The 17,149-nt window shown below is 34.3% G+C and overlaps 1 protein-coding gene across 1 annotated transcript in view; it reads right to left on the minus strand.

The window, feature by feature from the left end:
* ANO3 (anoctamin 3) overlaps positions 1 to 17,149 on the minus strand; it is a 150,252-nt gene that overhangs the window by 55,198 nt on the left and 77,905 nt on the right. Inside the window, exons 5-6 of the mRNA XM_067296237.1 lie at positions 11,383 to 11,541; positions 8,798 to 8,898 (exon numbers count right to left, since the gene is read on the minus strand). Coding sequence (XP_067152338.1) covers positions 8,798 to 8,898; positions 11,383 to 11,541 — 260 coding nt within the window. The remainder of the gene's footprint in view (positions 1 to 8,797; positions 8,899 to 11,382; positions 11,542 to 17,149) is intronic.

The raw sequence follows: 17,149 nt of genomic DNA on the forward strand, positions 1-17,149 counted from the left end.
AATATAGGTGAATGGGCTGCACGGAGAATTAGGGTAACTTGTTATGGGGTAATTCTCTCCTCTGTGCCATTTGTTTCCAGGAGTCAAGGCAGCTTGATTATATTACAATGCTACTTGCAGAATAGGTGCATCTTCAGTCACTTCTAGCTCTTCCTCACAGCCTTTCATTCTTAAACCACATTGACCTAAATGATCTATTATTTCTCCTTGTAAAAGAGCTATTGAAATTATTTGATCAGACTCCATAGTTATCACAGAATGAGATACTAGAACTAAGCAATTGCAATGGGTCAAGTTAGATAATTTTGACAACGATCACCATCCAGTAGTTTGCTGTGTGTTTGCGCCTCTCATACGTTGACAAAGATACACAAGACTGGCCAGAATTGTCAAACATATGTCACACAATTACAAGGGCCTTGTACTATGTTTTGCAATTGGAAATGTGCTTATTGACAGATTCAATAAATGGACAAATGCTACAATTTCTCCGTAACCAAAAATGGAAAAATGCTAATACAGTCATTCAACGGAAGGACATTAATGATTTGACTTCATTGTGCAGACTGAAATCCAAAATGTTTTAAAAGTCCTTTTGTAAGGCAAGTTATTGCAGTTCAGTTACTAAACAAACTCTTTTTTGGTTCTCTATCCTTAAAATCCTAAGTTTATTTCAACATTTCACTAGGTACATGAAAGCTGCACATTAAAACAGCTAACTTTGTTTTCTTCAATGTCATTCTTAAATAAAATGAAATCAATGTGTCTGACAAAGCAGACACAAGACTGATTCGTTAGATTATTTACCATTAAATCTGAAAGAGTTCAGACAATTTCTGATATATACTTTCTTTACTTGTATGTCCCACTTTTTGATATTTCCTTGCATTTGAAAAGATTTGTTGAAGGCTTTTCAAATACTGCTCTTTAAGGAGTGCAACACGATTATTTCTACATTTTGGCCATATGAACGGAATTCAAGGGTCACAGTATTGGGCACAATTTTAAGGTTTTTTTTTTTAAGGTATGTAAATAAATAAATAAATATGCAGAGAGATACCACATAGAGACCTCATGTGAGTGACACATTATATGAAATCCATAAGCACTGCATTTACCTTCAGGTTGTTTATTCATAATCCTAATACTCTTTTGCAGGCTTATTTAAGGACATCTGTGGATATATACTTCCACCATATAAACATGTCAATAAATTCATAGAAGTGTACATGTCACAATGGGGTCTAATATACTAATGTTATCACATATTCTTAAATTACAGAAACTCATTAAAAATTTTACCTTTGATACACAATGTTCTTTATTCTAACTCATATACTTTATCCTCTTATATACTCTACTTACTAATTTAGAAATATTAATGAGATATTTGCTAAATTACAGAGAAGTATGAAAAGTTGTAAGAAACAAAGAAACAATGACAGTAGTAGAAGTTGGAATGATGAGATGTGTATGACAGCAATTTTAGAGTTAGCTTGCATATTTAGATATAGCTTCTTTTTCACACTATTACTTACTGCACTGGACTCTTTAAAGTACTAGAGAAAATAGTCAGAAAAATAAAGATCCCCAAATTCTCACAAAGTAAATTACAGATAACAGCATTTGTCTCAAATGCAAAAATTATTAATCTGGCACTAAAAGTACTTTTTACTTTGTTCACAGGTACTGTGCGATTTCATTTGCATATTTCAGACACCTGTCCTTCTAAATAAGAAAAATAATTTATTTAATATCAGGAACTGAGCAGACGGATTACAGATAAAATAAGACCATTTTGCAGTAAAGCTCTCTTATTTTGCCTTTGCATTACAATGCCCACCACTAACATTTTTCATAATGCACATGAAAACGGAGCAAGCATGTGAATGACTGGGAAGAGGAAAAATGCAGTTGTAAATTTATGTTATAAGTTATTTTATTTTAACATATTTTGTTAGTGTATGTATACAAAATTTTATCACTTTACTGTTCAGCAGTTTTTGGTCTATTTTTGTTAACTGATAATCTTGCAAACTGGTATCATGAGACTATATAAATTGTTCCTGAGAAATGATGAGAACTCTTGATCATCTAAAGTAGTAACAGGAGAACTTAAATCAAATGTAATCTCATCTCAGGATTCATCTCAAGAAAACCTGTGGTAGAAAACTGCTCCAGAAGATTTCCCTCACGTAGCAATTTTCATATTTCTTCCACAGTTCATTAGGATTTACACAACATCATTATGTTTTACCAGAGCAACAGGGAGTGATTAGAGCTCACAGTTTCCCCCGTTTCTCCTTTATTCCTCCAGGCTCCTTTTGCCTGCTGCTGTTGCCTCTGGCCTCAACTACCACTTCTCTTGGCTGACAAAAGCAGTAACAAGTGCAGCAGCCACAGCTGAGGTTTGCATACGTTTGCCTCTATTTGCCCTCTCATACCATCCTGGATAAAATTCTGGAGATTACCAAGTCTTTGGGCATTTATGCTATAACTGAATGCTTTTCAAATATTCATACTAATGGCAGACTGAAGTATATCAGATATGCAACCCCATTAAATCCTAGAGAGTTAAAGATGTTTCACTGCAGTTATTCCATCAGCTATGAAATAAATATTCAAAACAGACTTCAACATGTGTCATTGATTTAGTCCTGATCAACAGGACACACATGAGAAAAGTTATGTTTTGCATGTTTAAGCAAATAGCTGACCACCAGAGTTTAGACTATAAGACATGATGTACTCAAAAGTATCTTGCACCCTAAAGGAATACATCTTAGTGACAGAAGATGTAACTATAGAGATGGCTCCAGTATTAAATCTTGCTGCCAGGACAAGGCCTTTTTTTTTTTTTTCCTGGCATGAAAATTTTTGCATTTCTAAAATAAGAACTGGCAAAGCTTTATAGTACTGCATCTTGTTACAGCTGAATATTTTAGCACTTTGAATTAACATATTTTGAGTTTTCAGGAAAACAATCTAAATTCCAAGTTTCTTGGATAAATTTACAACTGCAAAAATGGATTTTCTTTAGCAGGGTGACTATTTGACAAAATTAGAAGCTACACATCACCCACCAACCTGCCCATGGTTTTGCTCCTCCAGTCAGTGTAATAACATTTTTTCCTGAAAGAATAGCAAAAATCAGCTGAGAATAATTAAGTAAGAGACAGTTGAAAAGGACACACATTATCAGAGAAAACTGGACATTTTATAACATGCATTTTCATTGACAGAAAGGTGAAAAACATTTTAAAAAGGCAACTGAAATACAGTAAGTCATTACATTGCTATGATTTCACACATTTTCAAGTTTGAAAATTGTTCCTGACTGGAATTTTAATTTTTGATTTAATTTATACCTATCTAATCACTAATTCATTCACAAGAAACCCACTAGATAGGGTTCAAATGTTGTCACATTAGTATTCACATCATGTGATCTTTCTTAGCATTTCTTTACTCCATAAACTCATTTTAGGAGAATTACCAGGGGCTTCCATGCTATTAAATATTGTATGCACTCTATGCATTAAACACCATGAATACTGGTGTATATGCTTAATGCTATTACTTAATACTTAATGCTATTAGATACTGTATGCACTATCATCAATTTCCCTTGACATTTTGCATGCAACTGAAGAGCATTACATGTCCTTAAAAATCTAAGAACATTACCTGAAACAATCACTTTTATATAGTTCTTTTCTCTCTACCCTTCATTGGTCACAGTAACTTCAAAGAAACCAGACTGGAAATTTTCAGTGAAGTCCAGTGAACTGTTCCAGAGAACAGTTACTTTCAAAACCATAGAGACATATTTGTTACAATACAATATTTTGCATGTCTATTTTAGTTTATTCTTGCCTCCCTCTATCATTTCACATCGCATTTCAGCTATGCAAATGTTTGAGGCCTAGACCCTTCACATTCCTCAGGATACCTGTATCTTTATCATAGCACTCATCTGGAGTCAGTGGTGTTCAGCACCAGGGGTTTTGTTCCTCACTTAGCTCGTCTTGCTTGTACTTATATTTGCCTAAATCCTTTCTATTTCTGCATAGTTAATTTTTTGAGAAATTAAAACAAGATTATTTAGATACTTCAATATAAAGGCTTAACATTGTTTTTTCAGTCAGTGTATACTTTTCCCCCCTTCATTCTAACACATAAATATGGTACTTCAACTCTGGATCCTGCGTAAATAACGTCTCCATCATATGGTAACTTTTTAACCTATAACCATGGAAAAAAGAACCCATAGTTAACAAGATCCACAACTGCTTATCTGGACAGTATTTGAGATCCATTAAGGTACATTAAGGTAATAATGATATGAGTACATTAAAAGAGTAGGAAGGAAATATAGCCTAGAAAATATGCCACCATAAGAAAAACTCTGTATCTACTAATCAGTAGCTTGTTGGCAGCCTGAGACTTGATAGTATTAGGTAGAATTGCAAAAGAAGCAATGAAGAATTATTAAAAGATTTTCAGACATTACAGTTTTGAAAAAAAAGCTTCCTTCATTACCTTAATTTTCCTTAGCTGTTTTGCACATATAGAGTCCAGCTAAGCTACAGATACACCTAATTTATTCATTACACGCAGTGATAATTTGTTTCACATGGGATACTTGCAGACACGGATAAAATGAATCTTTTGTCTGAGTTTCAGAAATACATCATAAAGCTTCAAGTTTGACTGATAGACCACATATTTGTTTTTAATAAAAAACTCTACAAATCATTAAAAAAGTGTAAATAAGTCAGGATCCAGCTTGGTGCTAAAGTGAGAAATCATATATGAAAGCACTGAGAAGACAACAGTGATTACCACAAAGAGTCTTTTTAAACAGTTAAAACTTCCTTTTTACTTTCAATACTAGGATTCCATATTATATTACATAAATAATGCATACTATATATCTGGCAACGCGTTTAGATAAAATGCTGCACTAAAACTGTGTTCTGGGATGCTGGGTACTCTCTTGGGGAAGAAAAAAAAAAGTTCCTTTTCAGTAACAGAGAAAAATTCTTCTTAATCTGTGTAATGATATTATTGAGTTTGTTTAGATTCCTGGACTGAGTAAAATGAACCTAAAAAGTAAGAGTTTAATTCAGGAAACTTATTCTCCATGTATTATTCACACATGATGTCGGCATCTGGTATTTTAATGGCCACAGCTCAAAGCCAAAAGTTTGCAACAGCGTTCAAGAGAGTAAGAGCACACAATTAAAGCACTGCAGGGAAAGTTAGATCTCTCTTCCTCAATTACGCATTAAAAATGCACAGTTAGAAGTCACTGATAAATCAGAAAAAATAATCTGTTCTTGGGAAATAACAATGCTAGTCCATTGTAATTATGAGATAATTGTATGATTTGAGCATCCTCTCTCCACTGAATGGAAAATGTGGTTATTTCAGGAAAATAATATATGCCATGTAGTTTAGAAAGGTTTGATTTAAATAAGCAAGCTCAAGATTTAAAACAAACAAAAAGCAGTGCTTTCTACAGAACACATAATTAACTTTTAAAATGTGTTGTTACAGAATGTCATGACAAAACTGTACAGGGCTGTTTTTCCATCCATGTAAAGTCCAGCAGGGGCTAACAAAAACAAAGCTGAAGATAAGACTTCTGTCTCAGGAAGTCTGGCACCCAGAGACTTCAGAAATCAGAGAAGGCATCGTGAAGCAGTGCTCTCAATTTGCTCTGCTTCTGCACTGAACTTTTTAGACTGGCTGCAGACAAAGACAGCACGCTCAGCAAGACGGACCTTTGTTCTAATCTGGTGTGTCCACCTCATGTTCAAAATAAAACTACTGTGTTTAATTTTATTTTAAAGAAGTATAGAAATAAAAAAATAGCCTATTTGAAATATTCACAGTCTTAGATTGTAATTTTATTTCATTCCTATGAAAATCTCTGTTTATAGAGAAAAAGAAATCATCATAGATTTAATATTTCCCACAGTCCTATTAGGGAGGTAGAGCTGGGCAGTGAACTCTTTTCCTGCCAAAACAATGTGTCGTTCTGTAGTAAAGCTAGCAACAGAATGCAGCAGCACAATTTAGCACTTTTATCTACTTGTGTGTCTGAAATGGGTGGGGTAAAAGCAAGCTGAACAGACAGTCCAGAAACAAAGAAACATGGATCAGACACACTAAAAAAAGAGAGAACTCTTTACATGTCAATTAATAATATAATAAATAATCAAGATTTTGAATGCCTTCCAAATAAAGTAACTAATTATATAATTATACTCAAATAAAGGTACCAAAATACCAGCTTGCATTTGCAAGCAAACATCTTTTATTATTTACTTTTGATTTAAGAAAGATTTAAGCAAGATAGCACAAACAGCCAAAAGCTTACTAACTGTTAGACAGGAGAATATTAAGGATTAGAAAAGATGTTTAATTGAGATAGTATAAGATGGGCTCAGATCTTTATATTTATGGCAAGTATGAGTCAAACTTCATGCCAAGTTAATGGATACTTTGTGCCTAAATTGATTATCATGTAGAGATTGCTTGATTCTAAAAGATCCACCTTAACATACATCGTAAAACGTTGTCTCACAACATGAGCATGAGCTTAGTCAGTGAACAGATAGATGATTACTCACAAAAATGCTTATTGTTATATTGCTCTATGATTCTTATTCTAGCTTTTCAGAGAAGACTTCAGAGGCAGAGTAGAAAGTCATGTTTCACATTTGATTTTACAAATCAAATCCTCCTGCAGTTTAGAGAAGCAAGAACCTGTTTTTAGGACTGTTAAAGGAAATTTTATTACTTTCCCATTAAAAAAATTGGTTACTAACTATTAAAAAAAAAAAACTAAGCGGAAAGAACACGTGCTGAACAAGGGGGGAATTTTGTAAGAATTCCTCATGCCGACGATTCTGAGAAACTAATTTCTAAAAGAACAGATTACAGTACCTACCCTTCTATAAAAATAAATGTTTGAGGAAAGGAGACACTCTAAATTAACTCAGACATTATTATGTTTCCCTCAAGGTGAGTTTCTAGTGGGGGGGGGGGTCATCATTGCCTTCCACCCAATTTCTTCTGCTTTTCCAGAGCCCTTAAACAAGTAGCATTGATATGGATATTGATACCTACCAATTGGAATTAATAACTATAGAGATCTATCTACATCAATATCTATTGATATCGATACCGATTGATAGGAACTGATACCTATTAATATTCACATGAAAAAACAGCTCTTTTACATTATAAAAGTTTTAAAGTGAAATCCTGAAAAGTTCAATACTCTCCCAAAAGGAGAATGTGAAAAGGATCATTTATAACTTTTGTATTCATAGGAAAGTTATTAAGAGCTTGTTCTTCTCATGTACAATACAGGAAGAATCCTCCAGCACTTTTGTGTTCATTATCTTCCATGTGAATCAGCCAGTGACTCCATAAATACACACTTTAAATCTGTGGCTTGGAAGCTAGTGTCACATTATCACCAGCTCTTATTATAAGGGGGACCTATTTAAAATGAAAAAGTTGCCATTTCTTTTGCAAAGGTGCAGATGATGGCCAGTTTTATCTGAAGTGAACTACTGATCTGTGAAGTTACTAAAATGATGAATTCAAACCACTTCTAAAACTTAACTTAATGTTGTGACTTCAAGTAACAAAGTGGGAAAGAATGATTTTTTGAATTGTAATTTAGAATGTTTATGTATGGGTGTACACACACACTTCTATATTTAAAATGTGGACAATGAATTATTCAAACTAGATCAGCTCAAATGGCACTTTACAATTATAGTCTTAAACATACAGAACATGACCGTTACAGAAAATATTTTTTATGGAAAGGAATCTGAAGACTTAATTGGATGACAGGTATAGAACTGAGTATTTAAAACTGCTTTTGAGCTAAGGATGCTTCAGAACGCCTGAGTTTCTGGCTTAGGACCAATGAAAGAGCTGCACTGTGATAGCTGAAATCAGCAGAGACATGAAAGACAGAGCTTTTGACAGCTTAAGTGAGAAAAGAGTGTTGTAAAGGTATTCTCCATGAGTCACGCGCAGCTTTGGCATCTGATTACCAGTTTAACTCCTGATGAGGTTGAAAGCAAACAACAAAGCTCTTCTCTCTCTGTAAAGATACAACTACTGGAGTGGAAAACGGACATTTTCTCCTGTAAAAAATTATGCAATATTACAGGTGCTATTAACTTGTCTACAGTATTTACTGCAAAAAGAGATATGATAGGATTTGTAAATAATGGATGCTGAACACACAGACAAAGAACTCACTTCAGGAGTTCATTAACTACAAAAGGAAAGTGAAGGACCAAGAACTCAAGAGATTTCATCTTCTCCAAAGTATGCTAGTATGTGTTATATTGGAGACACATAAGACATTAGCTATTTCTGTCATTTCACTGGCCTTTGGATAAGACTTCAGAAATACCGCCCCGCTACAATGGAGAATAGTTCACCTCACATAGATAATATCTGAAACGCTGTCATAGAGATCCAAAATGGTGCGTGAACTATTAACAGCAGGTTCCACAGGTATATGCTTGATTTGACTTGGAATTAAGCTTGAAAACGAATACTACAGGTGAATGTGAAAAGAACACTGAATATTTTTTGTTTCTCCTCTTCTCTTTCCTTACCATCTTCTAAAATAAAACATACAACATGCCTGGCACAATGCAATGAGGGGATTGCATTTTAGCCTTAAGGTAAGTAATAAATTTTTAATATCAAGCATTGAACTAGAAGTTTCTTAAAATAGTTTCCACAGTACCTGAAAGGCATCCTGATGTTCATTCTTTCTGCATACTTGCACAGCGTCTCCCATGGACAGTGAATTTTAACAAACATGATATCACTGCTTGTAACAGCTGGCTGCAATGAGTAGTAACAAATAAATATACATTAATAATTCAATCCCATGTGGTATTCAGGTTTCTAAAATTGTTCTTCAGGGTCAAATTCTGCTTTTTGGCCCAAAGTGCCCATGCAGGTCTGAAAATACTGTAAGTCCACTGAGCCAGACAGAAGAAAATTAATAACTTCTTTTTCGCCAAACCCTGAGATACTAGCAACTGTCAAAAAGTATTTGTAGGACAGATCTTTGCTCATGACTCCAGCAGAAGAACAAAAAGGCTCTATGCAGTAATTTTTGCCATGGATTAAATGCGTGCATTCTACAATCCCTCAAAATCATCGTAGATGAGCAGTTTCAAGATCAGTGTATGCATCTCCTATTTTAGGAGAATGGCGCTCACATGCTAGAGCTACAAGAACAGCTGAAAGAAGGCTGCAGGTCCCACTTTGCTAGAGTGGTACATCCATGGAATGGTTAAGTAATTGTGATGTCTGCTATAAATTTATAAATGTGATCTCCATATGAATATAGATTTGTCTTAAAAGGACAAGAAATACTACACACAAGTGTTCTCCATCATGTATTGATTTGCACATAAAACTCGAGACGTTCAGCATTACAGGTTTCCATATTTATCTTTTCTGCTTCTATCTCAAATTATTTTCGCAGATGTAGTTGCTTGGGTTTTTATAAGCAAATATTTTGGTAGAGTTGAATCTGATTGAAACCTCTCAAAACACTTGAGTAATGCAATGTTTAGTAATGGAAGATAAAACAAACTTTACTTAAAGAGTTAATAACATTTAAAATATCCACAATCTATCTATCTAACAATTCCATAGTCATTTCATACTTCTACGATAGTGCTTCTAGGATTTTATTTTTCTCAAAAGATGTGAAAAAAAATGCTACTGGAAGACAACTGCACACAAGATATGCCGGATTTAAAACTCTTCCTCCCTAGGATAACTCTCTGAAATATAAACAGAATTCTGAACTTATAAAAACATATCTTTTTCTAAAATGTCAATGCTTATGAATTAGTCCAGCTGAAATTGTTCTGTTTCAATAAATGCCCCCAAAGCTTTGTTTTTTTCTCTTAGGCTCCAAACAGTTTTAAAAACTTAAAATGAAAATTTGAAGACATTGTAACATTGTCAGTTACTTATGAATATCCAACATGCTATATTGTCACCTAATACTTGCAAGAATGACTTTAAAACAGTTAAAACCTGATTGTTTTAACACTGAGCACGGAAGCTAATTCTACTGAGTTGAAGAATATAAATGACAAAAGACACATGAAGTATAGTAACTTACTTCAGAATGGAGTAAACTTAAGCCAGTTTTGTAAATAATTCATGAAACAGCAAAAATCCATGGCTGTTTTCCTTACTCTGATTTCCTTTATTTATATTAATACTGTCATTACCAATATCCCAACCACAAGAGCAACAATTTAACAAATTTTTCTGAAATGGTTCTAGAAGAACAAATAAGGTATTTGTCCATCATTTTATAGAAGGCAGCTGAACATTCCTGAAAATCCACCCACTGCAATACAGAGCAGCATACAAACTACCACACAGCAGGAGCATGGAAAAGAAAATGCAACCGAAGACACAATTCTCTATTTTTTTTATGTCAATGCAAATAGCACCTTCTTTAAAAATTTTTTTTGAAAAATTGACTGTGAGCACCCAGACACAATTAGTTCATCTCTTTAATATAAGCAACCATATTAGAAGCCTTGAAGCAATATTAGCATGGAATTTGGGGAAAGTAGACTGTATCAAATCAGAGACAAGTGGACAAAATCACCTTCTTGCAGCTTTTAATAAAGTATTAAAATTCCTCTTAATACCAAAATTTTCAGTGTATATTAAGAAAAAAGGTTTAACAGTGAAAGCTTGCACTAAGCATAAAATTTAATTTTGCTTTTTAACAATATTAAAGTAATAGGTTTGTTCATTAGCTGTGTGTGTGTTTGTGTGTGCATGCACAGCATTTTAAACATGTACTATTAAACAATTATTCTCGTTCATTTAATAGTATTAAACAAATACTATTAAAACGGTTAACCCTGGTGAATCACTTCAAACTCCCCTTTAGCCAAACAACACAGAGAAATTCCTTTAGAGAAGTACGTTGACAAAAGAACACTTCCTGAGACTGCAACATTGTAACGGGCAAGGTCATCTCAGCTGCTACTTCAGAAGACTCATGAGTGCCATGTGGAGGAGTTACATCAGTTCTGAGTAGAGACAGGTCAAATTTATATATTACTCTAGCTTTATGTCAGATTACTTCTATAAACATCAAATTAAAAAATATGAAAAACTGTGACAAATCAGCCCAATCTGGCTTGGGTGGAAAATATACCATAAAGGAAGAAACAGCCTGACCAGAAAGGCTTGTAAGATGTCAGCAATCTTTTAAAAATTCAACAGAGTATGACAGGATTACAAAGATTGTTTTATACTATGAACTACAAGACTGACCTCTCGTTCTAACATCAAGCCTTCTGCTCTCAAATTCTTCTCAAATGTGCTTCTTTTTTCTACCTGTGGACTTGACTTTTTGTAGACCAAGATGTAATCAATACGTTTTTTGCCATCTTTGAAGAAGAGGCCTGATGATGCCATGGCATTCATTTCAGTCTGGAGATGATAAAATAAATATATGCTAAATATGGCATTCATAAAAACAAACAGCCCCATCATGAATTCCATATAATGAAGCATTTTCTAAAGCATGAAAATATTCACATCTATAAGGGATAAATATATAAAGAATGAGCCATAAGAACATGCAGTTTCTTATACGTCAGTTGCTCAGGATTTCAAATTAATTAAAATAAAATAAAATGAATCCATGACAACCATATTCTAGCTATTATTTTCAGCTGTGAAAAAGTCTAAAAATTAAGGAATAGTATATCTAAATATGAACTCCTGCCTTTAGTGCACAGGCAGCAGCAGGAGCGCAGTAAGGATACTTTGAAATCAATATTTACTGTTTTATTGGGTGAGGAAGGAAGTGTCATGAACTTTTGCTAGCAAAAGGGAATGTAAATCAGAGGTTGGAAGACAGTTCTTCACCAGCCACAAAGCAAGTGTTTGGTATAAGTAAGTAATTAACACTGGAACCCATTATGGGTAATAAACTTTTCTGACTTTGTCTAAAGTCACACACAATGGCAGGGTATTATTCATCCTTTTTTGACTGATACTTACTCTTTCAGAGTTATGTGGTAAAAAAAATACCACAAGAATGATATAATTACAAGAAACGCAGTGTTAGACCTCAGCAGTAAAAACATGCATGGGAGGAAAGTCATGGGGATTTTTTCCTATGAGTAGGATGACTCATTTGCATAACTGCTTTTAGGAATGAGCCTGACATAATTGGGAAATAACACCTCTGTAATGTTCTTATGGAAGATGATTGGATGGCTAAAAGGGGAGGGAGGAAGGTTTTTGAGAAATCAAAATCAACATTACAGTATTAGTTGAAAAGAATTAATCCTTACTTTCCAGTAGGAATTTGTAAAATTTAAAGGCACTTAAACAAAACCAAGTTCCCCAGTTTTGTACCTAGGCAAATTTTATAGAACAATCATTCTTAAATGTTCTGCAAAAGAGAGAAATCATTAAAAAAATTTAACTAAGAAACACTTTTGATTTGAATGTTTTTCTGGATGCTCGGGTTCAAGTGCTTTCAATGCCATGTTTGTAATGTTTAAATCTTGTCTAGTTCCTTCCCACTATGCTTGTAAGCACAAGGGATTCGCTGACCTTGATATCGGAAAGCTCACTTTACATGCTGCCACTGAAAGCTATTTTTGCATTGTGTTTTGCATGATTCAGAAAAGACAGTGACTACATCAACTAGTGTCAGACTACGAAGATTTTGAAATCTGAAAAGGTAAACTGTGAAGCTATCTTCTTCTGGAGAATGCGACACTGATTTTTAACACAAACCGTCCAGAACAAGTGCAGTAGTTTTAAGCAAGATATGTTACATCGATACATGTCTAACTAAAAGTCTATTCATGCCTTATTATGCACTATTATTTAGGATAAATTTCTAAAACTAGCATGCTATTTGGGTTATTTGACATGAAATATTTAATATTTGGAGTTATATCCAATAGTACACTTTCTATTGATAAACAGAAGCATGTGTTAGTAGTATGTGATATCATCAGTATAAATACTGGATACCAGTTCATTTGTTTCTAAATGAAAGGTTTTTCTCATCCCCGCATACCTCACTGCCAGCTTTCTACATATTTAGTGCTTCTAAGAATCTCTCAGCTTGCAAAAACTGAAGTTTTCTAACATGATTCTTCCTCTTTCTCTGCAAGCAAAAACCAAAGAATTGTCTTTCTCAAACCATCTCTTGCTATAAAAACGCGTATCATCACACCTCCGGGAACATTACTTAAGTACATGAAGCTCCAATTTAAGTAGAATTAAGCTTCTTTTCCCCTCAGCAGCGGGCGATGGTATCACTTGTTTTTCTTTTGCAGTTTACATTTTTCAAAATCAACCATAAAAGCATTGTTACCTGCTCCAAGGCACATACCTGCTTATGTATTTTACTTAAAGATTCTGTAAATACAAAATGGGTGTTAGAAACCTAGACTTTTCCACCTGGCTAGAGTTACAGTGTCTCTTTCATATTGTGCTTCTGGTACAACCAAGCAGATTTGGAAGCTATTTCAGTCTTTGGAAAATAGGAGATGTGAATTCAAATCCATCTAGGCTAAGAAGAAACTAATCTGAATCTTCTACTTCCTGGGTAAAGCTCTTCATTTCTAAGTTTCTGTATAAAAGGTGGTCTCCTTTTCCTCCTTCAGTTGGCATTTCTTTTTTTCACAATGTGGCATTTCTTCTTTTCAGAGTTTTCTATATGCTTAATGTGAGACTTACTGTGGGATATATAGCTGATGGCTATGGGACATCATCCAAAGATCAAATATCAAAATATTTGGTGTACAAGTGCCAACTGATCACCGCTGTGCTAACCTGCTCCTGTACTTTCAGAGCATTGGCTCTTTCCTCAAATACAAGAAAAATGGATAATGTAGAATTCAGAAACCTTTACCTGCTCTTAGCCTAATTGAGGGAAACAGTATTTTAAGATGGGTGAAGAAAGAGGCCAAATCACAGAAAATGTAACATGAACTAATATAAGTAATATGTATATAATGTAATTAACCTAAATTTAAGAAACTATCTAGAGTCAATTATACAGATCACCTAAGAGTGATCGAAAAAAACTAAACTAAAAAAAACCCCTTAAATCTACAGGAAAAAAAGAGACAAAGCCAAGCAAGAAAAGATGGACTACATAACTGGAATCTATACAAACAACAGTTTGATATCGTTTAATTGCAAAACAAACAAAACCAACAGGACACAGACTTTATCACATTTAAAAAAGAGTTTTTATTCACAATGGCACATTTTCAGTGAGACATATGAAATATAAAAAAGCACCAAGATATTCTCCCTACTACCAGATAGAATTAATGTGTAGCTCAAATTAAGGGTCAAATTTCTGCAGCATATAATCTTTTAAACATCTACTAACCAGCATAGCATTATCTTGCCTTTCAGGAAGTTGTGTAAAGTAGTAAAACAGAAGTCTCTGACCACAGCATCTGCCTTCTTTCCTGCCAAAAAAGGTATGAAGCCTTTGGGTTTTTTTTGATTTGCAGCCATGTTAAATCCCAAAGAAGTAATATACAATCAGCTGACATCTAAAACATATCCTATTTTCTTACACCCTGCTAAATTTCCTTACTGTGCACCTTTATCTGATGTACAGTTTTATCTAAGAAACCAAGAATTGGCTCTTTATATTGATTGAAATAGACTGAAAATCTATTTCCTCTACTTTTGGGTAAACTAAGTTAGCCAATGAAGGAAAAAATTGTTTGGGGAAATGTCTGTCTCACTATATTTACAGGGTATCAGTAAACTACTGAGAAAAAAAAAAAGGCTTTATTCTTTCTTTTTATATCCATATATATGACCAAAATATAATAGCATGTCTCAAACTTTTTAACAGGGCAAACTGCTATATGTTCGGTGAAGTGAGAGGAGTATTTGTAATTTACAGTAGAAATCTAATTTGCATTTGAAATTATGACTAAAATAGTGCACAAAAATAGCTGGATCTTTACATGAAGACCCACTCATTCTTATCCCTTACTAACTGTATATAAAGAAAGAAGTTTCAAAGAATGAGATGACATCATCTAAGATGCAGAAATCCTGTTTCTATAACATTCTATCTTTTAAAAAATACAAAGTACAACAATAAGACTAGGGTTTATGGATTTTCCTAGTGTCCCTGGAGAACACACCTTAACAACTGTAAGTCTTCTGTGCTTTTACAGTTTGAATTTGGCTCATTCTGTGGCATGCTTCTTACTTGCATAACTGAAGGCCTAAGTACACACTACCTTAATGACACCCTATATTTTAATCACTGAGAATAAAAGGGTAGCCTTGCTCTGTCATCTGTTTGAATCACTCCTTTATTCTTCAAAGAGCATCAGCACTATTCCCAAAAGTGCTGTTTACACGTTTCCCTTGCTGCTGGAAAATTATCTCCCCTTCCCTCCTATCTCTATCCTATCATAAAAAACACTCTGTTTTTACTGAGTCCCATAATGACTTGATTGCTTTGTAAAGTATACTTTGAGGGTTGAAGTTGCTCTTCAACAATAAAATATGTCTTTTGTCATCCATGAAACAGGCAACATCACCCATGGAAAGTCTGGCCAGAATTCCCCTGAAGGGGGAACACTCTGCTCATGCAGAAAGCCTCGGCCTGTATAACCTTCTGCAAATTAAATCTAACTTTTTGCAATACATTGTTACCTTTCCTTTGGATTATAATTTTTAGCTTTTTTTCCCTTAGTTCTGAAATATCTGCTCCTCTTCCGTCTTGGAAAGAGGTTTTATTGCAACAGCAGAGTGAATTAAGAACTATTTTTCTCTTTCTCAGACTAGCAACAGTATGCAAATAGGCCCTCAAATGCCTATAATCTTAACGGAATTCTTTGGGTTTAACGTTCAATAAATATTAATGATCTGCACTGTCAGTAGAGAGAGGTTTTCCATCTGTATATCTCAGACCACTTTCAGAGAATTATTACCTTTTCCTTACAGATGCACAGATTGATATGTGCAATACTGAAGCCACTTACCACAGTTAAGCAGTGAACCAGAACTACACTTTATTGATTTTAGGCCTGATTCACTGTCATGCTACTATAGTTTCACCTTGGTGTAATTCTGGAGCCATGCTGTTCCCATATACTAGCAGGAATATCTCTGCCAGTAAAATTATTTATCTGGTGGTTGAGGTGTTTTTTGGTTGATCTGAAGGATCTCCATAATGTATAGGGAGAACAGGGAGCAGCACTTTCAGTTACATGTATGAGTCAAGGTATCTTGGGCACTAACAGCACCTTACCCAGCTGGCCCTTCTACATAGGAGGCAAGTTACCATAAACAGAGATAAACGCACAGTGAATCAAGCTTTTAGGCATTCAGCCAAAAGCACATGTATTATTTATCTGCTGTTGTGGTCCAGTAACAATCTCTGATACATTCTTTCACCTTTTTCTCAACAGAGTGGAGGAGAAAAGCATCAGAAGGAATATTTTTTTCAAAATCCTTACTCTTATCTGGTTTCATCTGGTGAATGTGTATTAAAAGCACTGATCAATGTTCACATTTCTCTAATCCTCTTCATCTTCCTTACCCTCTTATTCAGATTTTCTGAAACAGTATCCACCTGATTGGCTTTCCTATACTCAGAAAGACATAGGAAAACTTTAACGTTTTGGTTGGGAAAATCCTTTTGGAATATTGCTGTATAGTTCAGCTTTCAAAGTCAATGATTTAACTTCATCTTTTTCTTCCCAAGTCTTTAAACACAAGAACTCCAAATTGTATCTATTTGTGTACTGAAGCTGTGAAGCATTTCCCTCACTCAAAACATGTTATGCAAAGCAGAATCATAATACATTGGCTTGCTTCAGAGTAAAATATTACCTGAGGCTTTTTCCCTTCAGATCTATTGCAATTCTGTGAGTTTCTTCACTATTTGCCTTCATTTTTTGGTTGTTTCATAACTTGCAATTTTTATAACAAATAACAACATGAGACACTGCTTCAAAGTATGAAACAGTGTGAAATTCAAAATACTGACATTATCATTCAACTAAAGTTCACAGTTTAC

Source organism: Apteryx mantelli, chromosome 4, assembly GCF_036417845.1.
Source record: "Apteryx mantelli isolate bAptMan1 chromosome 4, bAptMan1.hap1, whole genome shotgun sequence".
Lineage (NCBI taxonomy): Eukaryota > Metazoa > Chordata > Aves > Apterygiformes > Apterygidae > Apteryx > Apteryx mantelli.